Source organism: Podarcis liolepis, assembly GCF_965112155.1.
Source record: "Podarcis liolepis genome assembly, chromosome: 2".
Taxonomy (NCBI): domain Eukaryota; kingdom Metazoa; phylum Chordata; class Lepidosauria; order Squamata; family Lacertidae; genus Podarcis; species Podarcis liolepis.
In genome coordinates this window covers 95,121,500-95,140,851 of record NC_139555.1, presented here as the reverse complement: position 1 = coordinate 95,140,851, position 19,352 = coordinate 95,121,500, and the positions used below count along the sequence as shown (strand labels likewise).

Genomic DNA, 19,352 nt, shown 5'->3' with positions numbered 1-19,352 from the left:
TACAAGGGAATTAAAGGAAGTGTTCTCCGAGCCAAACTAGAAGTGATGTTATTCACATCTTTAGTCCTTATGTGGCTGATTATTATTTTTATATAGCAGGTGTGGGGTTGCCGAATTTGCAGCAGGACTGCTGCATGGGCAACCCCCTCCCCCCAAATCTGGCTCACTGTCCTGATTATTTATGGTAAAAAAGCAGCCACAGAATAGCTAATTACACAAATAACATCACATCTAGTATGGTTCTCAGCTTGGAATTGACTTCCCCAAAAGGTTTGTCAAGAGACGTAACCCAGAATCCTTCACTGACTTTTGACACATGAAGAAGTAAACAGCAGCTGATGGTTGTTGTTTTATAAGCACAACATGCAAATAGGATTGTTTAATTTGTTCCAGCTTTCGTAAGGCTCATTTGGAATTTAGTGTGCTGAAATCTGAAAAGCAGCAACTGCGAATCAACCTTTTTAAAAAATCATTTTGTGTGTGAGGACTTAAAAATATGGAGAGAAGAGAAGCAATGAAGTTTTGTTCTCTGAAAAAGGCTGCTTCATTCTTTGCAATTATGTAGATTAGAAAACCTTTCTTCCAACTCATCCACAAGGGTGATTCCAAGCATGGGGGCCTCAGGAGCTGAATTTCTGCCATCAGCCTGCTTGCTATCCTAAAATAAACTCAGTTTCGGTAATCCAATCCGTTCAGCCAGATAAACCTAAATTCTAACAATGCAGCTTACACAAGGCATTGTGGTAAAGGTGGTCAAAGTTAAGAAAAAGCCAAAGGATATGAAATATAAAACAATAATTTATTTTTTTAACTTCATTTACTTGTTAATGTTTATAACTAGTCATGATTTCATGAAAACTGCTTTCAATTTCAATACATTCAAATCTACAAAGCAGACAGCTACTACAATGGGCATTTCAAATTACACAAAACGGCCTTGTAAAAACATTGGACACACATGCACATTCTTCCAACAGGCCCCACAGCCTTGGCAAACTTGCTTCAAAGTGTTCCAGGGCTGCACCATGCAGCAGTTTGCTTCTGCTCTTTCAAGTGATACCTACATACTTCCTTCAGAAACCGCAAAGAAAGAAAATAAAAGTGTGTAGCTCTTAGCCAGGACTCTTAAGGGGTTGTGTGCATAATACGCTTAGTGTAGTGCCTAGGTGTCCTCGGTCCCCAAACTGCTGTGGTAGTCGGCTGCCTCTGCTGTTTACCACCACTCTTTGCCCCCCTGCAAGAGGGCTGCAGCTACCCAGACATTCACAGCAGTCACAACGCAGAGACCTTTACAACTTGCGACTCGTCAAACAGCCCACCCAGAGTGCATTACTGAGCACAGGACAGGTCCCAATATCTGGCTAGTGGTCTGCACCGGGCTTGGTAGGTCACAAATTGGGCATGCATGCTGTGCCATAAAGCGAAGCAGTATGAGTGCACAACCCCAAAGACACAACTGGTTTGAGAAATCATGTACATTACTGCAAGATGATTCTATCAAGAGTTTGGTAGTTCAGCTAAAATATTGATAAAACAGAAACTTGTGCAGAAAAAGGGCACAATAGCAAAGATATATTGCAAAATACTGCTTTGTTAAAAATACATATTTGAAGTTGTCTTTTGAGTTTCTGCATGTGTAACCTTTTTAAAATATGAATATAGTTTAAAAAGATATTACCTGTGTAAGTATGATTAATATGCTTTTCCTGTTATTTAAAACATCTTATGTAAAAGTGTAACACGTTACAAAAAAAGGTACTATTGGTATTTCAAATAAGGTCTGTCTGTTCCGTATTGCCTTAAAAGAGATTTTGGGTGGATGACTCTTTCTTTCCTCTTTTGCACCCAGAGTTCAGTATTTGAAGTATAAAGCCAATGAACGTGTCTTTTATTTACAATCAAAGAGAGGGAGCGTTGCCACATTTAACGAGGCAGGAATCTCTACCCCATCGGTAGGGTTTTATGTACACAACTTTGGCACTGGAAGATTATACAGTAGTCACCGACAGGAAGGAGTTGTAAACTTTTGTGCCGTCGGGTGACTTTGTGCCATGGGTCAGCAGTTCTTGGATTGTCATCCAATTGTCAAATATCTTTTTATTCCTTTTCTTCATCATTTTTTTGTGGCTCAGTTCTATGATATTCATTTCCTTCTTCTCTTCGGCCCCCTGCTGTTCCTTTAAACACTCTAACCTGCTCTGCATCATAAACTCGCGCCTTTTCCTCTGCTCCTTGGCTTTCACGACATGCTGCTTCCGCTCCTCCTTGCTCCAGTAACGGCCCATCTTCATTTCGCTGATGGCATCGTCGTCCGTCGTCATGCCACTGCGCTCCTCCTTGATCTTTATGGCACGCTCTCTCAGCAACCTGTCCCGCACGGGTCTCTTGGTGATGTAACGGGTCCCGTCGCTCCTGACTTTGACTTTCCATTCCATCCTGGGCTCGCTCTGGTTGGAAGAGTTCAAGTCTTTGCACATGCTCACTAAGCTCATTTGGCTCTGCGCGTACTCCACCGCCGACTTCTGCTGTATCAACTGCATGTAGCTCTGGTAGTGCTGGGCATGGGCAGGGATGTGCGCATGTTTATATGGAGAGTGGTGATAGGGAGATAAGTAGGAGCTGCCTGGTTTGGGGGGCAGAGCTGGGCTTTTGCTTCCGTCGCTCTCTTTCCTCTCTTTGATTTCCAGCTGCTCAGCATCTTTGGGGTGAGCTTTAGTTGTGCCATATTCATGACCTTCTGGGCTAGACAGCAAATTTTTCTGAGACCCTTCCGCTCCTTCGCTGACTTGCAAATTGAGATCTTCTGCTGTCCTGCACAGAGAGTTGTTGGGGGAGATCTCCAGGGTGAGAGGCGTGCTCCGGCAACTTTCCCCTGTATTGTAAGCGCTGGAGCTGTCCTTGTCCGATTTCTCTGGGAGTTCGGTGATGTCCGAGAGCTCATGCCGGCGGACGTCAATGCTTGTGTTGTAGTTGCGGAAGCCGCTGTTGTGCAGCATCCACGGCTCTCGGTACTGCTCCTTCAACTGCTGCATCTTGTGGGCCCTCACGATGTTGAGGCACTCCAGCTCGATGTTGCGCAGCTCCTCGTTCAGCATCTCCAGCTCCCGGTCCACGCTCTCGTGGTCACTCTTGCTCATATCCAGAGTGCTGTTGTGGTAGTACAGGCCGTACGGGTTGGTGGACTTCACCTGGCACTTCAGTTCCAGCAGCTCGCGGAACCTCTCGCACTCGTCCACCGGGATGCCGAGGAAGTCGGCGTCGGCGCAGTCGGCGGAAATGAACGACTCGTTGCTGAACTGCATGTCCCCGCTGCCCAGCGTGTCGTGGCTGTAGGCCAGCTTCTTCTGGCTCCCCAGGGTGTTTGAGGAAGTTGTGTGATCGTCGGCATTGTTCTCCTGCTCCGAGCTTTCGTCGTTCCGAGTGCTTTCATCGGTGCGCCCCACGCCACTGTCTTTCTCGTGCTGGTTTGATAAAATGGTGGCGGTATCTGTGGTGCCTCCATCCTCTTCATTTTTCTTCTTCTAAAGTCATCAAGAAAAAGTACATTTGTTAAGAAAAAATGCAAATAAATGTAATAGGCAAACTAATTTTCTTCTCCCTATTTGCAGAATTTTCTTCTACAGATTTTCTTCTATAAATTACCCCCCCCATCCTTATAGATGAAATAGGTATGGTCCACTTGGAACATCTCACGAGTAACACTGATAAGTTTTTGCAGGAAAAGTGCTTCTTTTAGTTTTACTTAGGAGTGGAAATTTCATTTCTTACCTAGGAAATGCATAATTCAGATGGTGATATACTTTTTGGATAGATTTTGGGTGTATTCTCCCCTCCTCCCCAATTTTTAAGAATTTATTATTCAGACCAGATTTTCAAAAGAACCCGAAACACTATTTATAACGTTTGGATATTGTTATTTTTTCTGCATTTGAGGAACGTTGGATCAGAAGACCTTAATTCAAATCTCTGTGAAGAAATGTGGAAAGCTGTAGCTCAGTGCATGCAGAAGGTCCGAGTTTGGCATGCAGAAGGTCCGAGTTTCAACCCCTAGCATTTCCATTGAGGGCTGGGAATGTCCCTTGGCTGAAATGCTGCTACTGGTGAGTGCAGACAGTCATGAACTAAATTGACCAGTGGTCCGACTCAGTGGACAGCGGTGTCCTATGTTGTTTAGTGGATGCCCTTATACAGTTTCCCCGTCACTCAGGATAAGGGGTTGGGTTGGAAGACCAAAGGGATTAATGATACACTGTAAGATGTTTGGGACAGGTGGAAAAGCAGAATCTTAACCACATACATAAAATGGACAGTGCTCAAAAAGAAACTGAGTGCAGGTGTGGCTGTCCCTTAAGTAATGAGGGTGCAGTGAAGAAATTCTACAATTGTAGGATGCTCTCTTGTCAGTTATTGTTATTCAGAGACAGCTGTTCTTTTCCATCCTAGGAAGGGCTCACAGCCTATGTAAGAAATGTTTAATGCAATGCTTAAATAAGAGCTAGGGAACAGCATGACTTTGGTTTGACAATAAGGTATTTCACCTAACAAAGAAGAATGACATTTACCTGCTGAAGCATGCTGGCAGTAAACTGCATTGCCTGGTGGTGCTGTTCCTCCAGCATGTCCATGTGTAAATCATCCAGAAAATCATTTCTGTCATCATCCATCCATCCTTCATCCAGCTACAAGGAGAAGAAATACAAAACAAATGCACCGAATATTGCTATGCGGATGTGACTCAATAAATAATGCGAACTCAAGAACTGCTTTTCTGGGAATCTGACTTATTTCATGCACAACTTGTAAGAACCTCAGCATACGAGTTGTGCTTCCTTCCTTGCCTGATGTGAATCTGAAGTGCAGAAGGATATTTGAGTTCTTGACACAAAGCACAATGCATTATGTGATGGGAAAATAATTTCCTCCACCCCTCGCTAATTCCTAGAAACAGATCTGTTGGTGAGTTAAAGAATCCAGATGCGTTGGGAACTGCATGCATGCAATAGTAATGCAGCACTACCATAAAACAGGCAATAATTCTGGCTTGCTAAAAACAGCATGATGTACAAGGCATGGGTGCTATTGCCAGTAGCAGATGGTGGGGTGGTGATGCTTACCTGACCTCCCGGCTGCAGAGTCACTGCCGCTTACCGGGAGGGAACTTGGGAGGGGAAAGCGGTGGGGAGGTTAGCGCTGTGCAAATGCATTGGCAGCAGCACTGCATTGTCCCCGCAGGCGAGCTGCACAGTGCCAACCTCCTCACTGCCTTGCCCCTCCCACTCTCCCTCCCAGTAAGCAGCAGCAACTTCACTGCTGGGAGGTCAATGCCAATCCCCCATCCACCATGGACAATCACTCTGTTCAACACTGGTCAAGTCCACAGCTGGACTATTGCAGCACATAGCTAGCTAATGCTGGATGAGTGAGACTGGGACATAGTGAGGCCACATGGGTGCAGTTTTGCACAATAATCACCACTATGCCAGACAGTTTATTCTGAATCCTGTGTAGTAACATGTCAGACAGGGCCGGGGACACACTATCTGAAGGTGCTGTTTGCTTGCAACTCTAGCACCATGTCCTTGCCCTCAGTAGCCTCACCCTTCCTACCTTCTCTGCTCTCCTATGTTGACGCATCTCTACCGGTACCTTCACTCACTCAGCTCTACCAGCCTCAACCGTTGGAAGCATCGTGCTCTATAAAGCACAATGCCCATTGATGATGCTGTATAAACAATAACTAATAATAATTAGATGCAGCACCTGGAGAATTTCTGGCCTTGCTATGAGCAAGGAAACGTTCTTGCTTTCTTCACTGGTAAGGAGTGCCACAGCTTCTTCACGATTCTGTATCTCTATGCCATTAATCTGGAGAAAGAAATTCAAATCCCATTATATAGAAATCCAAAAGAAAGAACTCAGAAATTATATGTGAAGTGCACTTATATTTTTAAAAACCATGCAACTCTATGCAGAGAATTTTAGTCTGGGTTTAGACACATTTGCCTCATATGGAGTATTCCTCAGAACCAGCTGCACTGAAATGAATGAAAGCCTCATGTCAGAGTCATGACTTCAATTCTAAGTTCACCCATAAAGCTTCTGGCCTGCCTTGACCAAGGTCAGTGCCCTTCAGACTCACTGGAAATGATTCACACCCAACTCTCAAAGAGACTTTTTATGCAAAGAGGTCACCAAGCACCTTCTTTAACTAATGCTGTGGCGGTTATTTTTGCCCAGTTATTTCCAAAGAAATGACCTTAGAAAATAGGTCACTTGTTATTTTGGGGTGGGGGAAGGAAGTACAGTGGCCATTATGAAGTGGACAAGTGGTGTGTGGTCTTAATTTGAAGCTTCATTCATTCATACCAGCTTCTCAACACCTCATGCTTCCTGAAATGCCTATTATGAGAATGTTTGGGGTTGTATCCAATGAAGTCATCCTGTTCATGCAAGAACTTCTCCTTGTGCAATGGAAGTCCCTCTCCCTCTTCTCCCTGTGTGTACCCCAAATCTGTTCTGGAGGTTCCCCCAACCCTCCAATGCAGATTTGGCTGGGATGTGGGGAGATAGAGGTGCGAACAGGACAACTTTGTTGGATACAACTCTAAATCAGTATTGCCTCCATTAGGCTTTTGAAGAAGTGTGGCTTGCCAGGATTCTTCCTGTGCAGCACTGAAGTGCTCTGGATGATTTGATTTCCTTTAAATAGATTCCCTACCCCCCCCCCCCAAAAAAAAAGTTAGATGAAGCTGAAAAACATAGACTTCTTTCTCTGAGGGTAAAGGTTTTCATGAAACGGGCCGGGGGCATGGTAGGGATTTGGCACAACATGTAACTTTAAATCAACAGTTTTGACTGGCAACTCGTTTTAAGTGCCTCATCACATAGAGAGTGCTGCTTTTTTTCCAAGGCAGGGCAGGCTCGAGTATTTAAAACTTTGCCCTGGCAAGATAAATACCTGCTCCTGCCACATAAACTTTACAGCATCAGAAAGTAATGTGACAACTGGGATTCACAGGGCTGTTTTGAGGCTGAATAAAATAAAGATGATAAATCTCTTTGCCTGCTAAAAGCGCTATATGATGGCAAATTCAATAACATTACGCCAGTGTTCAGAGACTGTTGAACTGTCCCCATTGGTAGTTTCTCACGAACATAATGCTGTCAGGCAACACTTTGGCTTTCATGGCTGATCTATGAAAGTAAACACGACTGCATTTGCCCTAAACTGCGAGCATCTGGCCTTCAGGTATTTCATCAAAAGACTTATTTTGGGGAATATTTATACCGGGGACTTTTGAAATACATTTTCTTATATATTTTATTCTACTTACTGCATTTCTAGCCCACCTTCCCCCCTGCAAGGACTTCAAGGTGCCTGACATGCTTCTCCCTGCTCCTCATTTAATCCTGTGAGGCGGGTTAGGGTGAGAGGCAGCGACTGGGCCAAGGTCACTCAGCAAGTTTCATGGCAGAGTGGGGACTCAAACCGTGGTCTCCCAGGTTCTAGTCTGACACTCTTAACTACTACACCACACTGGCTCATCTGTCGGAAATGTCACATAATAGAATAACTGAAGAAACTGTAATAGGATTTCATATAACATAAACTCACTTGAATTATACGATCGCCTTCTCTGATGCGACCATCTTTTGCAGCAATGCTGTTGGGATCAATCTACAAAAGAGCAGAAAGATGGCTACTTTTCGCAGCATTTCTTCCCTGCGTACTTCCAACCACTGGCATGTTATCTGACATTGCCAATACACATAGTTCACAATCCTTCTTGTTTCTCTTAGACATGGATAGGGAACATCAGACCCGGGGCTCAAATGCTGCCCCCAGGCCTTTCTACCTGCCCCCAAGCCGCTCTTGAACCATGCCCCTCCATCCAACTTTGGCCTCTCATTGAGTGTTTTTGCCTGGGTGGAATGAGTCCTCTAATAATTCTTCTTGCTTGCCTGGGTAGAGGATAGAGAGGGGTGTGTGAGTGTGAAGAAACTAGCCTACGGCACAAACATACAATTTACGTTTATTGCTTTGCCCACATTATTTGCTTGTGGCCCTGCCCACATAGGCATGTCACCCCCAGAAATTTGCCCTGAAGGGAAAGTTACACTTGGGCTGGAGAAGGTTCCCCAACCTGAGAAAGAAACACTGCACTATTTTACTAGGAAACATATGATTTGCAAGACGTCCTAGGTCCCATCTCCGGCATCTCTAGGTACAGGTGGGGAAGAAACCCTAAAGTGCAGCTGCCAGTCAATGTAGACCTGGTGCCCTCCAGATGTTTTGTACAAGTCCCCCAGCCCCAGATAGTCAGGGATTATGACAATGACAATCCAACAACATCTGGAGGTTACCAGTCTAAGAAAGGTCAATGTAAACAACACTGGTCTAGATGGGCCAATCAATGGTCAGATTTAATACAAGGCAGCATCTTAGGTTCCCTGTGTTCACAACTGGAACCACCACCTCTCTGGTTGCCACTCATCTGAAAGTGGGTACATCTGGAATAGGTCTTCTAATGTTGATCTTAAAAAAACAGAAATAGGTGCCTGAAATGTAGGAAAATTGTTCGATATTACATCAAAACTTGCTTTTGCAAGTAACGTGAAATGTAACTGACGGGGGGAAATGACTTATTCACAACTACAGTCAAAAGGCAGGTATTATATTTGGTCTCACCTCACTGATATAAATGCCAATATCATCTTCATCATCAGTTCTGTAGCACACTGTAAGCCCAAACTTGTCCTGGCTGTTCACTCGATGCAAATCTACTTCCTAGGGCAAAGGAATGAGAAACTGGTGAATGTCTGTTGTTTTTTTTTTAAATATGTGAAAATATTTTGCTTACATTATAGTTTCTGTTTTGAAAAGATTGCACTATGTTAATTTACTGAGCTAGAAGTGATTATGGACACATGATCAATACAGAGGGCAATTCTGGCTCTTCTATCAATATGCAGTCGTTTTGGAAATAAGACTCTCTTATTGATCATATAGAAGAAAAATGGTCCATCTCTCATGAAGTGGCACCCCCCCCCCCCATTTTTAGTGCCTCCACTATAATATTTGTCAAGTGAGTCTTTGGAACCGAAGTCTTCCTACATTTCCAACACCCTAGGAACAGTAACATCATTAGCACAAAGAGATAAATAAATACTAAATCTATGCATTTCTGTAACTGGAGATGCTGTTTGTTCTCTAATCACATTTTAGCATTCTCTAGACTAGTGCAATGCAATTCTGGAATAGTCTCTAATCCAAATACTTCAAGGCAAAGTTAGCCATGACTAAATCCCCATAAAGGCACATAAGGCTGGGCAAGTGAAAACATTAGTGTTAGTGTTGCACTAAGAAAACAAGGTTGGCACAGATTACAACCTTTCATTGTTCTTGTGATGGAAGTTGTTTCATGGTCTGTGAAAAAGTGGCCTGCAGCAAGGTAGTGAGGAAGTCAAAAGCTGTTGCATGAAATGGGGAGATTAATTTATAAACTACACACGTTATTATTGTTATTGATTTCTAGACCACCTTTCACCAAAAATGATAGCAGACCAATTTATAAGGTGTTATCAAACAAAATTCATCGTGTCAACTGAATGACTAATTTACAATTATTAATTCCAGGAGGTCTACTTTAAGTAGGATTAATATTGGATACAACCTTAAATTTTAGTCTCATGAATTACATAAGTAACAAAGTCAGCAGTATCATAAAAAATGGCTTAATGGCTTTCTACAGCTTGAACGTGCTTTGCCATTTAAATGTCATACCTTTGTATTGTCAAAATTCAGCACAGAGTGGTGAAATTCTACACCCAATGCAGATAATGAGTATTGTGCCACCCAAATACTGATGAGCTGAATTCTGACATGCCTGTGGTTTTCCTAGTACCCTCCATATGGACTGTAATTCTCATTAGCCCCTGCCAGCATGACCTATAGGTCAGGGATGATGGGAATTGTAGTCTAAAACATCTGGAGAGGATCAAGTTGGGGAAGACTGGTTTAGTACTTTGGTAGACCTCAGGATACTCTTTTATATACTTTTTTGGGGGTGGGTGGTTTAAATCTACTTTGAAGAGTTTTCCAAACCTCTACAATCAAATGCAAATACAGTCGTACTTTGGTTCTCAAACGGAATCCATTCCGGAAGTCCGTTCGACTCCTGAAAACGTTCGGAAACCAAGGCACAACTTCTGATTAGCTGCAGGAGCTTCCTGTACTCAATAAGCCATGGAAGGTGTTCGGGTTCCAAAGAACGTTTGCAAACATTCGCTTCCGGGTTTGCAGCGTTCAGGAGCCAAAACATAAGACCCGCAAGGTGTTTGCGAACTAAGATACGACTGTCTGCTTCAAAAGTATCACCCATCATATCATATGAAATTTGCATTTCATCCCTCATCTTTGAAAAGCAAATGCTGCAATCTCCCTCTCCAAGTGGGCACTACAGTTTCAAACCTGCTAACTCCCATGCTGCTTGTATCACGCAAATAGTTAAGTGGGGTGAGCAATGCCTATCCCCTAAAAATCCCTCTAACCCTTCCCACCTCCCCAAATCATGAACAGCCTGAGTAAACATGGCTAGGATTCCAGCCTTGATTTTAAATGGAACTTGGTGTGAGATGCGTTGCTTAAAGAACTGGGGACAATGGCCACAGCACTATCAAATTCAACATATATGTAAGTGGGCAACTGCACAGTCACATTTGACTTCAAAAGCTGGAACTTCCCCCAAATGAGGGGATTCGGAATAAGGAAATTGAAAGGGAAATCACGGTTTCCAAAACAATATTACTAATTTGCGACATTTAACAACCAACCTTTTTTTTACATAGTCCTTTGGATCTCTGGGTAAACTAGACTAAAATGACAACTTAATACTTTGCAGGATACCTAGCGCCCCAAGACTTTGGTTACTCACTGCTTAGAACTGCTTTAAGCATTTGACTAAGCTGGCAGTACACAGACAGTGCTGTAATAATGAGCTTGGAAGCCATTTAAAAATTCCCACGTTTGTGAGGCAAGGGGATAAAACACACCCTGTGTTCCGATTGAAAGAGAGATTGCTGGCTTCTTCCTCCTGGTATTAATGCATTAAAAGTCCTAATAACATAATAGTCTTGCCTCTGAGCATCTCTCAATTTCAACCCGCGGTGCCATTCACCGGGGGAAGACAATAAAACTCACCAATATGAATAATTTATTGGCATGTCTAGATGACAGCTGCCACGATAAGCAATCTCTTGTTATTTACTTGTCAACATGTGTAATTTGTTTTGAAAAAAACAGAGCAGTAAATGTCAGTGACATTTCAGATGGTATTTAAATGATTTTCAATCAATAGGCACTATTGTGAATGGCTCCACACTCTCTCGTCGTGCTTTCTTTTGTTACAGAAAGGTTGAACGCATCAGTATAATGGCAGAAGTTTTCCATATTTCTAAGGCTCTGCCATTATTATTTTTTTAAGAAAAGAGGATTGAAGCTGATCAATAAGGAAGATTAGATAATGTCAGCCAAGTACAGTTGCTGGGGTCAGTACTTTAGGTTTCATCAAGCAAATGGAAATGAAGTCAGTAAACTCTGGCTCTAATTTATGTTTAGGAAAGTTACTGCCTTTTCCTTTAAAAAACAAAACAAAAACAAATTACAGATCCCTGATCATGGGTGCGATATGTGCCTGGTAAATGGCACCACTCACCATCTTGTCTGCAGCATGGACAGGATAAATCTTTTACCCCTTCTTAATAAGCAGCTAACATTACTTGGAGGGAGGGAGGCAGGGGCTCCTTAGCTTTTGCTTGTAGAAGACCGGGGGGGGGGGGCATGATTTGGCCACAAAGTGTCAGACTAGGAGAGCAGGGTTCAAATCCCTACTCGGCAGGTTTTTACATTTTGAAATATGGCAACCCTAATATAAATGCAATTAAAGAATTACATAAATGGTGGGGCAAAGTCAGGAGTTGGCACTTCTGGGTTTCATTAAATCTTGCCCTCTAAATGTCCTGTAAGTCCGTGATTCCTCTAATACAGTGGTACCTCAGGTTACAAACACCTCGGGTTACGGACTCCGCTAACCCGGAAGTAGTACCTCGGGTTAAGAACTTTACCTCAGGATGAGAACAGAAATCGTGAGCCAGCGGCGCGGTGGCAGTGGGAGGCCCCATTAGCTAAAGTGGTACCTCAGGTTAAGAATGGTTTCAGATTAAGAACAGACCACCAGAACGAATTAAGTTCTTAACCAGAGGTACCACTGTATAGGTATATGATATTGTTGCAAGCCACTCTGGATGCCATAGAAGCCACGTGGCACAGTCAGTTTCTCACTTTGCTTTCACAATATGCAAGGACATATTTTAAGGAGCAGAAGTCTTGCTTCAAAAGGCTATTTTCAAGTTACTTTAGGCAAGGGCTGTGGCACCAACATGACTCTGCAGAACAACTCCTTGTGCACAGTGCAATGGAGAATTCATGTATTCTGTGTATTCATAGGTACTCCTTCCGCTGAACTCCTGAATTGAAGGAGGTCTGGCTAGATGACCCTCAGGGTCCCTTCCATCTCTGCAATTCTATGTTTATAAGTGAATGGGGGAGCTTTAAGTCTGGAACTCCCATGAAAGCAAGGAATTGTGAGCGTGAGGCAAAGCAGCCCTTGGGGCTCCATGATTCAGCTCAACACCCACCAGTCAACTTCTTTTGTCCCCCATTCACTACAGGGAAACTGTAAAAAGTGGCTATAACTTTTTTACTTTTGACAGAATAGATGAAATTTGCAGACATAACAGCCCCTGCAGAGCAGACAAATAGGTCCAGCAGTGGCTTTTGTGTCTGATATCTTTAAAGTTTGGGCTTTTTTTTTTCTTAAGGAAAAATTGATAACTTTTGAATTTGGAGCAGAATTAAATGAACATGAAATGAAAAAAAAAAGTCTGATTCTACCACACTCTACCAACACACTGGGTGCCTCCAGACTGCCATTATTTTGTGAGAGGGGCTCAAGTGCATACCGTAAATTTAGGTTTGCATAACTGAAATGGATTGCACTGATTTTAACAACCGAATTCAATCCTGCACTGATTTTTTGAATTCTGAGCAACGTCAGTATACGATAAACACAATCTGAATCTAATCATAATCATGTGGATCAATCAAGAAATATGTTTTAGGACTGAGATCAAGTTTTATGTTTCAAAGATGCTTTATGTTTTATGTTTCAAAGAAGCTTTAATATTTCATGCTTTTGCTTTTCATTCTCTAGTATTTCAACAGAGAGCTTGAGCTTTTCAATATGCTTCAAAGCCAGAACGCTTCATTCCACATCTCCTGTTTGGGATATATTGTATGCGGGGAAGCCACTTGAGAAATATCTGAAATACACACACACATCTGAGGAAACCGTGCTCAGGCAAATGGTCTTTGTAAAAAATTCCCTTCAGAATAGCCTCAGAGCAGGTGTTTGGTACCTGAATTTTTATGAGTAATTAGATGTAGACTTACCCTTGGGTTCTATCCCCCCAGCCCTGGTTAGAAGTAGAAATAACTGGGATTTGATGCTACCCTAGATATGGTAATTTTGTGTACACAGAAAGAAGAACAGCTGTTTCCTAGCTGCCTATGCCTCAATAAAGTTTTTATGTAATCATAAAGCTTCAAAAGATTTTATGGACATCAACTCTATAAATTTTAAAAGCATCAAAGCAAAGAACATTTTTAATTTTCAGAGTACTTTTTGGAACAGAGTACTTTGCTTAAGCAAAAAACAACAGCACACCCTACAAGTACTAGGGCGTTCATTCCCATTACACAGAATAATTCACAGGCCTCTACTTGCTTCTCAAAAAGTAATAATGTATTTTGGTTAACATGGTAAGGTGTGCAGATTTTCCATGTATTACGGACCAAGACTACTATAATAACTTCTACTTGAACAAACAGTAACCGGCGCAAAGGCCACAAGTAGAAGTGGGCTTCTTACAGGAGCTCAAATAGGACTTGAGTGAATGGTCACTGCAGATATAGTTAGATGTCTCACACCTGGATCCTGAACATCTCTTCACATCAATACATGTGACAGCAGCAACCAACAGCGCCAGAGCAATGTTGTGCATTATGCAATTATAATTTAGAATATGCACAGAGATCCATTGTAGGCCCACTGAAGCAAACGGAGGATGTGCAGCCACTGTGAAGGATGATTGTACCCTAATTGTCTTAGAAGTCAGGAATGATCTAAAGAGTATACATATTATAAGTGTCATGAGTAAGCATTAGCATAACTTTTTGAGATGTAGATTACCCTTTTCTAATATAGAGCTCCGATAAAACCAAAGCATGTGCAGATATGAGATCTCTGAAACTGAAATGGATGCAAGACAATTACATAAAATTATTCAGGCTCTACGCCAACTGGTGGCAGATAAAGAAAGCTAAACAACCTGAATGCTGAAATATAAGTGCCATTTACAGTGAGGCAAGAATACCATAATGTGCTATGATATTATATGCCTGTGGCCATTCATAACACTATGGGTTCAAAATAAAAGATAATAGTAAATTAGCCTCTGTATACGCAAACGGAAATTTGTACCCAACAGATTATTATATCGTGTTGCAGACAATCTTCTGTTATAGGGGCAGGTTAAAACTTTAGAAACACGGAGCCAGTCTTTTCAAAATACGTACTTGTATTGGAAATAAAATTCTCTGGAGTGAGTGGGGCTATAAGATAAGGAGCTTGGATGCTTCTCTCAATTTTGTCAGAAAGCAAATCCTAAAGACAAACATCAAATCTGTGTACAATGGGCTTCCCTACAGTCAGCAGAGATTTAACTGTAAAAACCAGGATCCCAGAAAGTCAGCTATGTCCAGTTTTGTTGAGCATTTTACATAGACTTGGATGCAGGATTATTTTGCCCAACGTGGGACTCAAACTCTGAGATGAAGAGTTTCATGCTCTACCAACTGAGCTATCTGAAAAAGCTTACCAGTCACCACTCTTCTTGAAATGAAGCTAAACCACAACCAGGTGCACACCTTTTGCAAATAAATCCCACTGAATTCAGCTAAATTTGAGAAATCATTCCCAAAATCAGGCTGGTAAGGATGGATTGACCTGTACCTTTACTGCTCTCACACTTTTGTGTGTGTTTGGTGCTCTAGACACATGCTCTAGACAAGGTACATGTTTTAAGGTTCATCTGCAGTAACGCATTTAATGATATCCTGCCTCTTAGAAGAATCAGTCACTTTAACTACTTTTTGTTATCATGGATGGTATCTATTAGGAGATTACAAAACTGTCTGTAAGTGAACCCTTTAACAACCCTACCCTGTATGTTGAAACAACATGGAAATCTACCTGTATTTGTGGTGGCTGCTTTAGAAAGTATGTAGAGGCAATGTTGTTTATTTCTTGCCTTGATCATTTTTAAATGGCTTTATGGCTCATATATGTACCAACATGGATACATAAGATATGGGCCCAATTAAAGCTTCAGAGTAAGAGTTGCAATTTAGAAAACCGTTGATACCATGACAGTGTTCTTTTATTATTTTTTGGTTTGGGCTTTAAGAGAGGCTGTGTAATATGCTGGGGGCTGCATTCCTTGTAACACCAGATGCCAGTTTCAGATACTGAACTTAAAGGCCTTCAATGGCCTGCTCTTGGCAGATACTCAATTCTTGTGACTAATATCAGCCTGTACAGATTGCTAGGCAATTCTACTGCGTTTCATTGAATTCTAGCAAGAACTATAGTCATTTACACAGGGGACTTGTTGACTATATCTGTTAAGTCATTAATTGTGAGTTAGGATGGCCATAAAAGCCTAGATGATGGACCGGAATTCAGAGTGTATTTTATGGAGAGAGTAGTCCAGGTGGTGTGGTTTGATATTTTACATCCTTTTCAGCATTCTGATTCGAGTCAATGAAAAAGTGCGTCTGCAGTCTGTTTAAGACAAATCTGTCAATAAGCAAACAATACAGCTAGAAGCTGCCCGAGTGTTTGTTACACTTTGACCCTTTCCATTGATCTCAGTCTCCCAGGTTTGAAACGATTCTTAAAGGCTTTCAGAGAAAGGCTATTTAAGCTGCAAGCATTTCCTAAACGTTTAGCTGGTACTGTTACACAGCTTTATTATTTTAACAATCTAAGTGCTCTCTTAATGTCAAAATTATAAAATGCCGTGGAATGATTTGAGTCACACATGCTATAGTTACTGGCTGGCAAGAGCACATGTGGAAACAGCTGCAAGCTTAACCTGTCTGACACTATGAGCAGTGATAGCAGCAACAGTTTGTTGCCCAGCTCCTACTAGGCCCATACCATTTCAGCAATGGCAGCAGACAGCCTGAGTTGAGTTCCCTGTTCTGTAGCGGGGAGGGCAAAGGAAACACTTTTTTGGATTGCAGTTGTTGCTTTTCAGAAAACCACCTTCTGTGTGTAAGGGTTTGCTGGAGATAAGAATTCAGCAGGAATGGGCAGTTAATCTGGACCCCTGCTTTGAGATTTTCACAGTGGTTTGGAGCGGCATTTACCGCAGCATTATCTTCTAGAATGATGAGCCCAAGCGACTTTGCATTCCCCCTTCCTTGTTTATCTGTATGTGTACAGGGTGGGAGCTAGAGGTCTTTTAGTGGGTGGCAGTTTGAGCAAAAACATGAAGCTGGAGACAGATTAAGCTAGTCATTCTTAAATTTCATTAAAATCCGTGCAGCAAGTTAGTCAAAGCTTGAATTCCATGAGGCGAAAGTGTGACCTCTGGATCCGGCCCCATGATTTTGCTCAAACTAAATGAGACACATAATATTTCTGTAATTTGCCTTTTTAAAATATATTTCATTGCTCTACTTTTGTACTTTTTACAAAACTTCTAATTTGAATTTATGTTGTCTATGATAGCAGGGGAAGCATCTTGACTGGGGACTTTGAGAGAACAATAACAAGCCATGGAGGAGAAAGAAGCACTTTGCTGTAAACAAATGGAGACAAGACATGCTTCTTTCAGATGTAACATTTCTACAAGAATTAAAAACACACAAAACCCTGCAAGCTTCTCTTTGGAATCTACCACAGATATAAAACTACGCTTTTGATACTGCGTTCCCACATGAAAATCCATGTATGCAAAACTGTAAAAAGTGTATAAATAAAATACCTTATCTCCCCAAATTGTGAGGTGGTGAATAATATAACTAGAACAGATAAGGAGAAACCTATGGCTGCTTGTATTATGAGCTGAGGACATGACCTCTAATCCTTTAATTACACAACATATAATTAACTACATATTAAAATTAGTAAGCACTAATTTCCTGCCGTCTGTACACTGAATTGCAGAGTAAAAAGATTTTCCAATATATTTTGGTAGCATAAGTTCATAATTTGAATGCAGCACTAGTTGCTAAGTCCCTGGCACATGAAAATATAATAAAAATATTTTGTATGTTGAATGGTTGCTTCTAGTTATTACTCATACCTCTAATTCTAGCTCCTCTCTGTCCATTTCTTGATGAATGCCTCCCATATAATCATTTGGGTCATAGTATTCGTGCCCTGATGAATGCCTGGGAAAATAAAGCACAGTTTAGGTTATCACTCCCTATTCTAATTAACATATTAATCCTCCCCCAGCCTCATGGCAGATCATCACTAACATGTCACACATACATCAAGACTGATGCGCTGTGGGTGATCAATGGTGTTGAGGACGTAAGCTCATTAAACAACAGAGAAAACAAATATTTATTTTTTTAAAAAAACTGTCTCGCTGCCTTAACGTATTGGCCAACCAGGCAGAGGTGGCCCACTAGAGAGACAGAGGGGAACATTTGTCAAAGACAGGTGATGGTATGAAAAAATGCTGTGGAGGTAAGGCTTGGGGGTGGCATGATGGACCCATGAAGGGGAAAAAATGAGGGCCAGAAAAAGGGATGGCAGAATAAGCATTAGCACACACATTTTATTATACAGGGTAGTGGTCATAGGTTCCCATGTTACACCTGAGCACAGGCTCCACACTTCTACTACTTCCACAGAGAAAACTCAGGGGGGAAACATAGAGGCTGGTTTCCTAGCAACCACCTTTCCACGCGCCCTCTTATCACCTCAGGAACAGGAAAATATGCCAACATCCATCCTCCAATTCCCTCTGCCTCAGAGGTGGAGGGGAACCACAGTGAGCATGTGAGAAAAGAATGGTAACTTAATTAATAATTATTCTTTTTTTTTTTTTTTAAAAAAAAGCTGGCCTCAGAAAAGCAATATGGATACTGCACAATAATAGCATGAGAACATGACCCCCGGTGCCTAATCTCTGACAGAAATTGCACAAATATATCACCTTCCCAACCCCGACCTTTGTAGCACATGCTCATTTGCCTGATTTCTGATTGTGAAAATAATGTTTTGTCTTTAATAATGATGTATTTTTTTAAAAAAAATGGATATATATTTATATGCAGAGGAAGTGGGCAACCAGGTTTTAATTCCGCTTTCAAAATATGGGAACTTGGGATGATAACTCAGTGAAACTGACTGTCAACAGGTCCACAGTTGTCAAAAAGAAGCAATATATAGTTAACATCTGGAATTCACTTCGTTGGGATATGGAGACGGCTATAGATGACGTTAAAAAGAACTAGGCAAATTCATTAGGCACCACAACAAAAGAAAACGAGTCTCTGTGTTCAAGGATTCTATCTTTCTGAATACCAGATGCTGAGGACCATCTTCTCAAGTAGATTGAGGGGCTCCAACATGAGATCTTGATGTGCGATGTCGTAAGGAGCCAGGACTCTTGTTTATACATTGATGGGAGAGTTGGGACTCCTCTCTCTCTCTCTCTCTCTCTCTCTCTCTCTCCTTCCATGTGGTGGGATCCCATGCTGTGGGAGGGTACTGACTAGATTTGAAGGTCCCATGTGACTGTTCTATCTGCATGGGTGATTTATTCACAGAAGTCTCAAGCAGTTGGGATCTGTACAGAAGTGGAGTGTCTCTGCATGTGATGGGGGCCTAAGCTACCCAGTACTCTACAATTACTGACACTTCACTCTGCTATCAGCCTCCCCCAACCTGGTGCCCTACAGATATTTTGGACTACAGCTCCCATCAGCCACTTCCCAGCACTGTGGAAGGAGTCCAAGGGGGGAGTGGCCACATTCTTAGGCTGAAACGATGTTGAAGCAAGAACACTATCCAAAGCTCCACTGGAAGGTCCTTCTTTTATTTCATTGCCAGTGCATGCACAAAAGTGGACGTTGCTTTTTACCACTCATGCACCATCCTATCAGCAATGTCCTTGCCAGTTTCTGTGAACAAGATGGGAAGAGTTCC

The 19,352-nt window shown here is 42.0% G+C and overlaps 1 protein-coding gene across 3 annotated transcripts in view; it reads right to left on the bottom strand.

The window, feature by feature from the left end:
• Window positions 1-780: 780 nt before the first annotated feature.
• The window catches only part of PDZRN3 (PDZ domain containing ring finger 3), a 174,007-nt gene continuing 155,435 nt past the window's right edge, over window positions 781-19,352 (bottom strand). For all 3 annotated transcript variants that reach the window (XM_083491327.1, XM_083491328.1, XM_083491329.1), the window contains 6 exons: window positions 17,494-17,581; window positions 8,690-8,788; window positions 7,616-7,678; window positions 5,761-5,865; window positions 4,563-4,679; window positions 781-3,521 (listed from right to left, as the gene is read on the bottom strand). In XM_083491327.1, coding sequence (XP_083347453.1) covers window positions 1,989-3,521; window positions 4,563-4,679; window positions 5,761-5,865; window positions 7,616-7,678; window positions 8,690-8,788; window positions 17,494-17,581 — 2,005 coding nt within the window. In that variant the 3' untranslated portion in view covers window positions 781-1,988. The remainder of the gene's footprint in view (window positions 3,522-4,562; window positions 4,680-5,760; window positions 5,866-7,615; window positions 7,679-8,689; window positions 8,789-17,493; window positions 17,582-19,352) is intronic.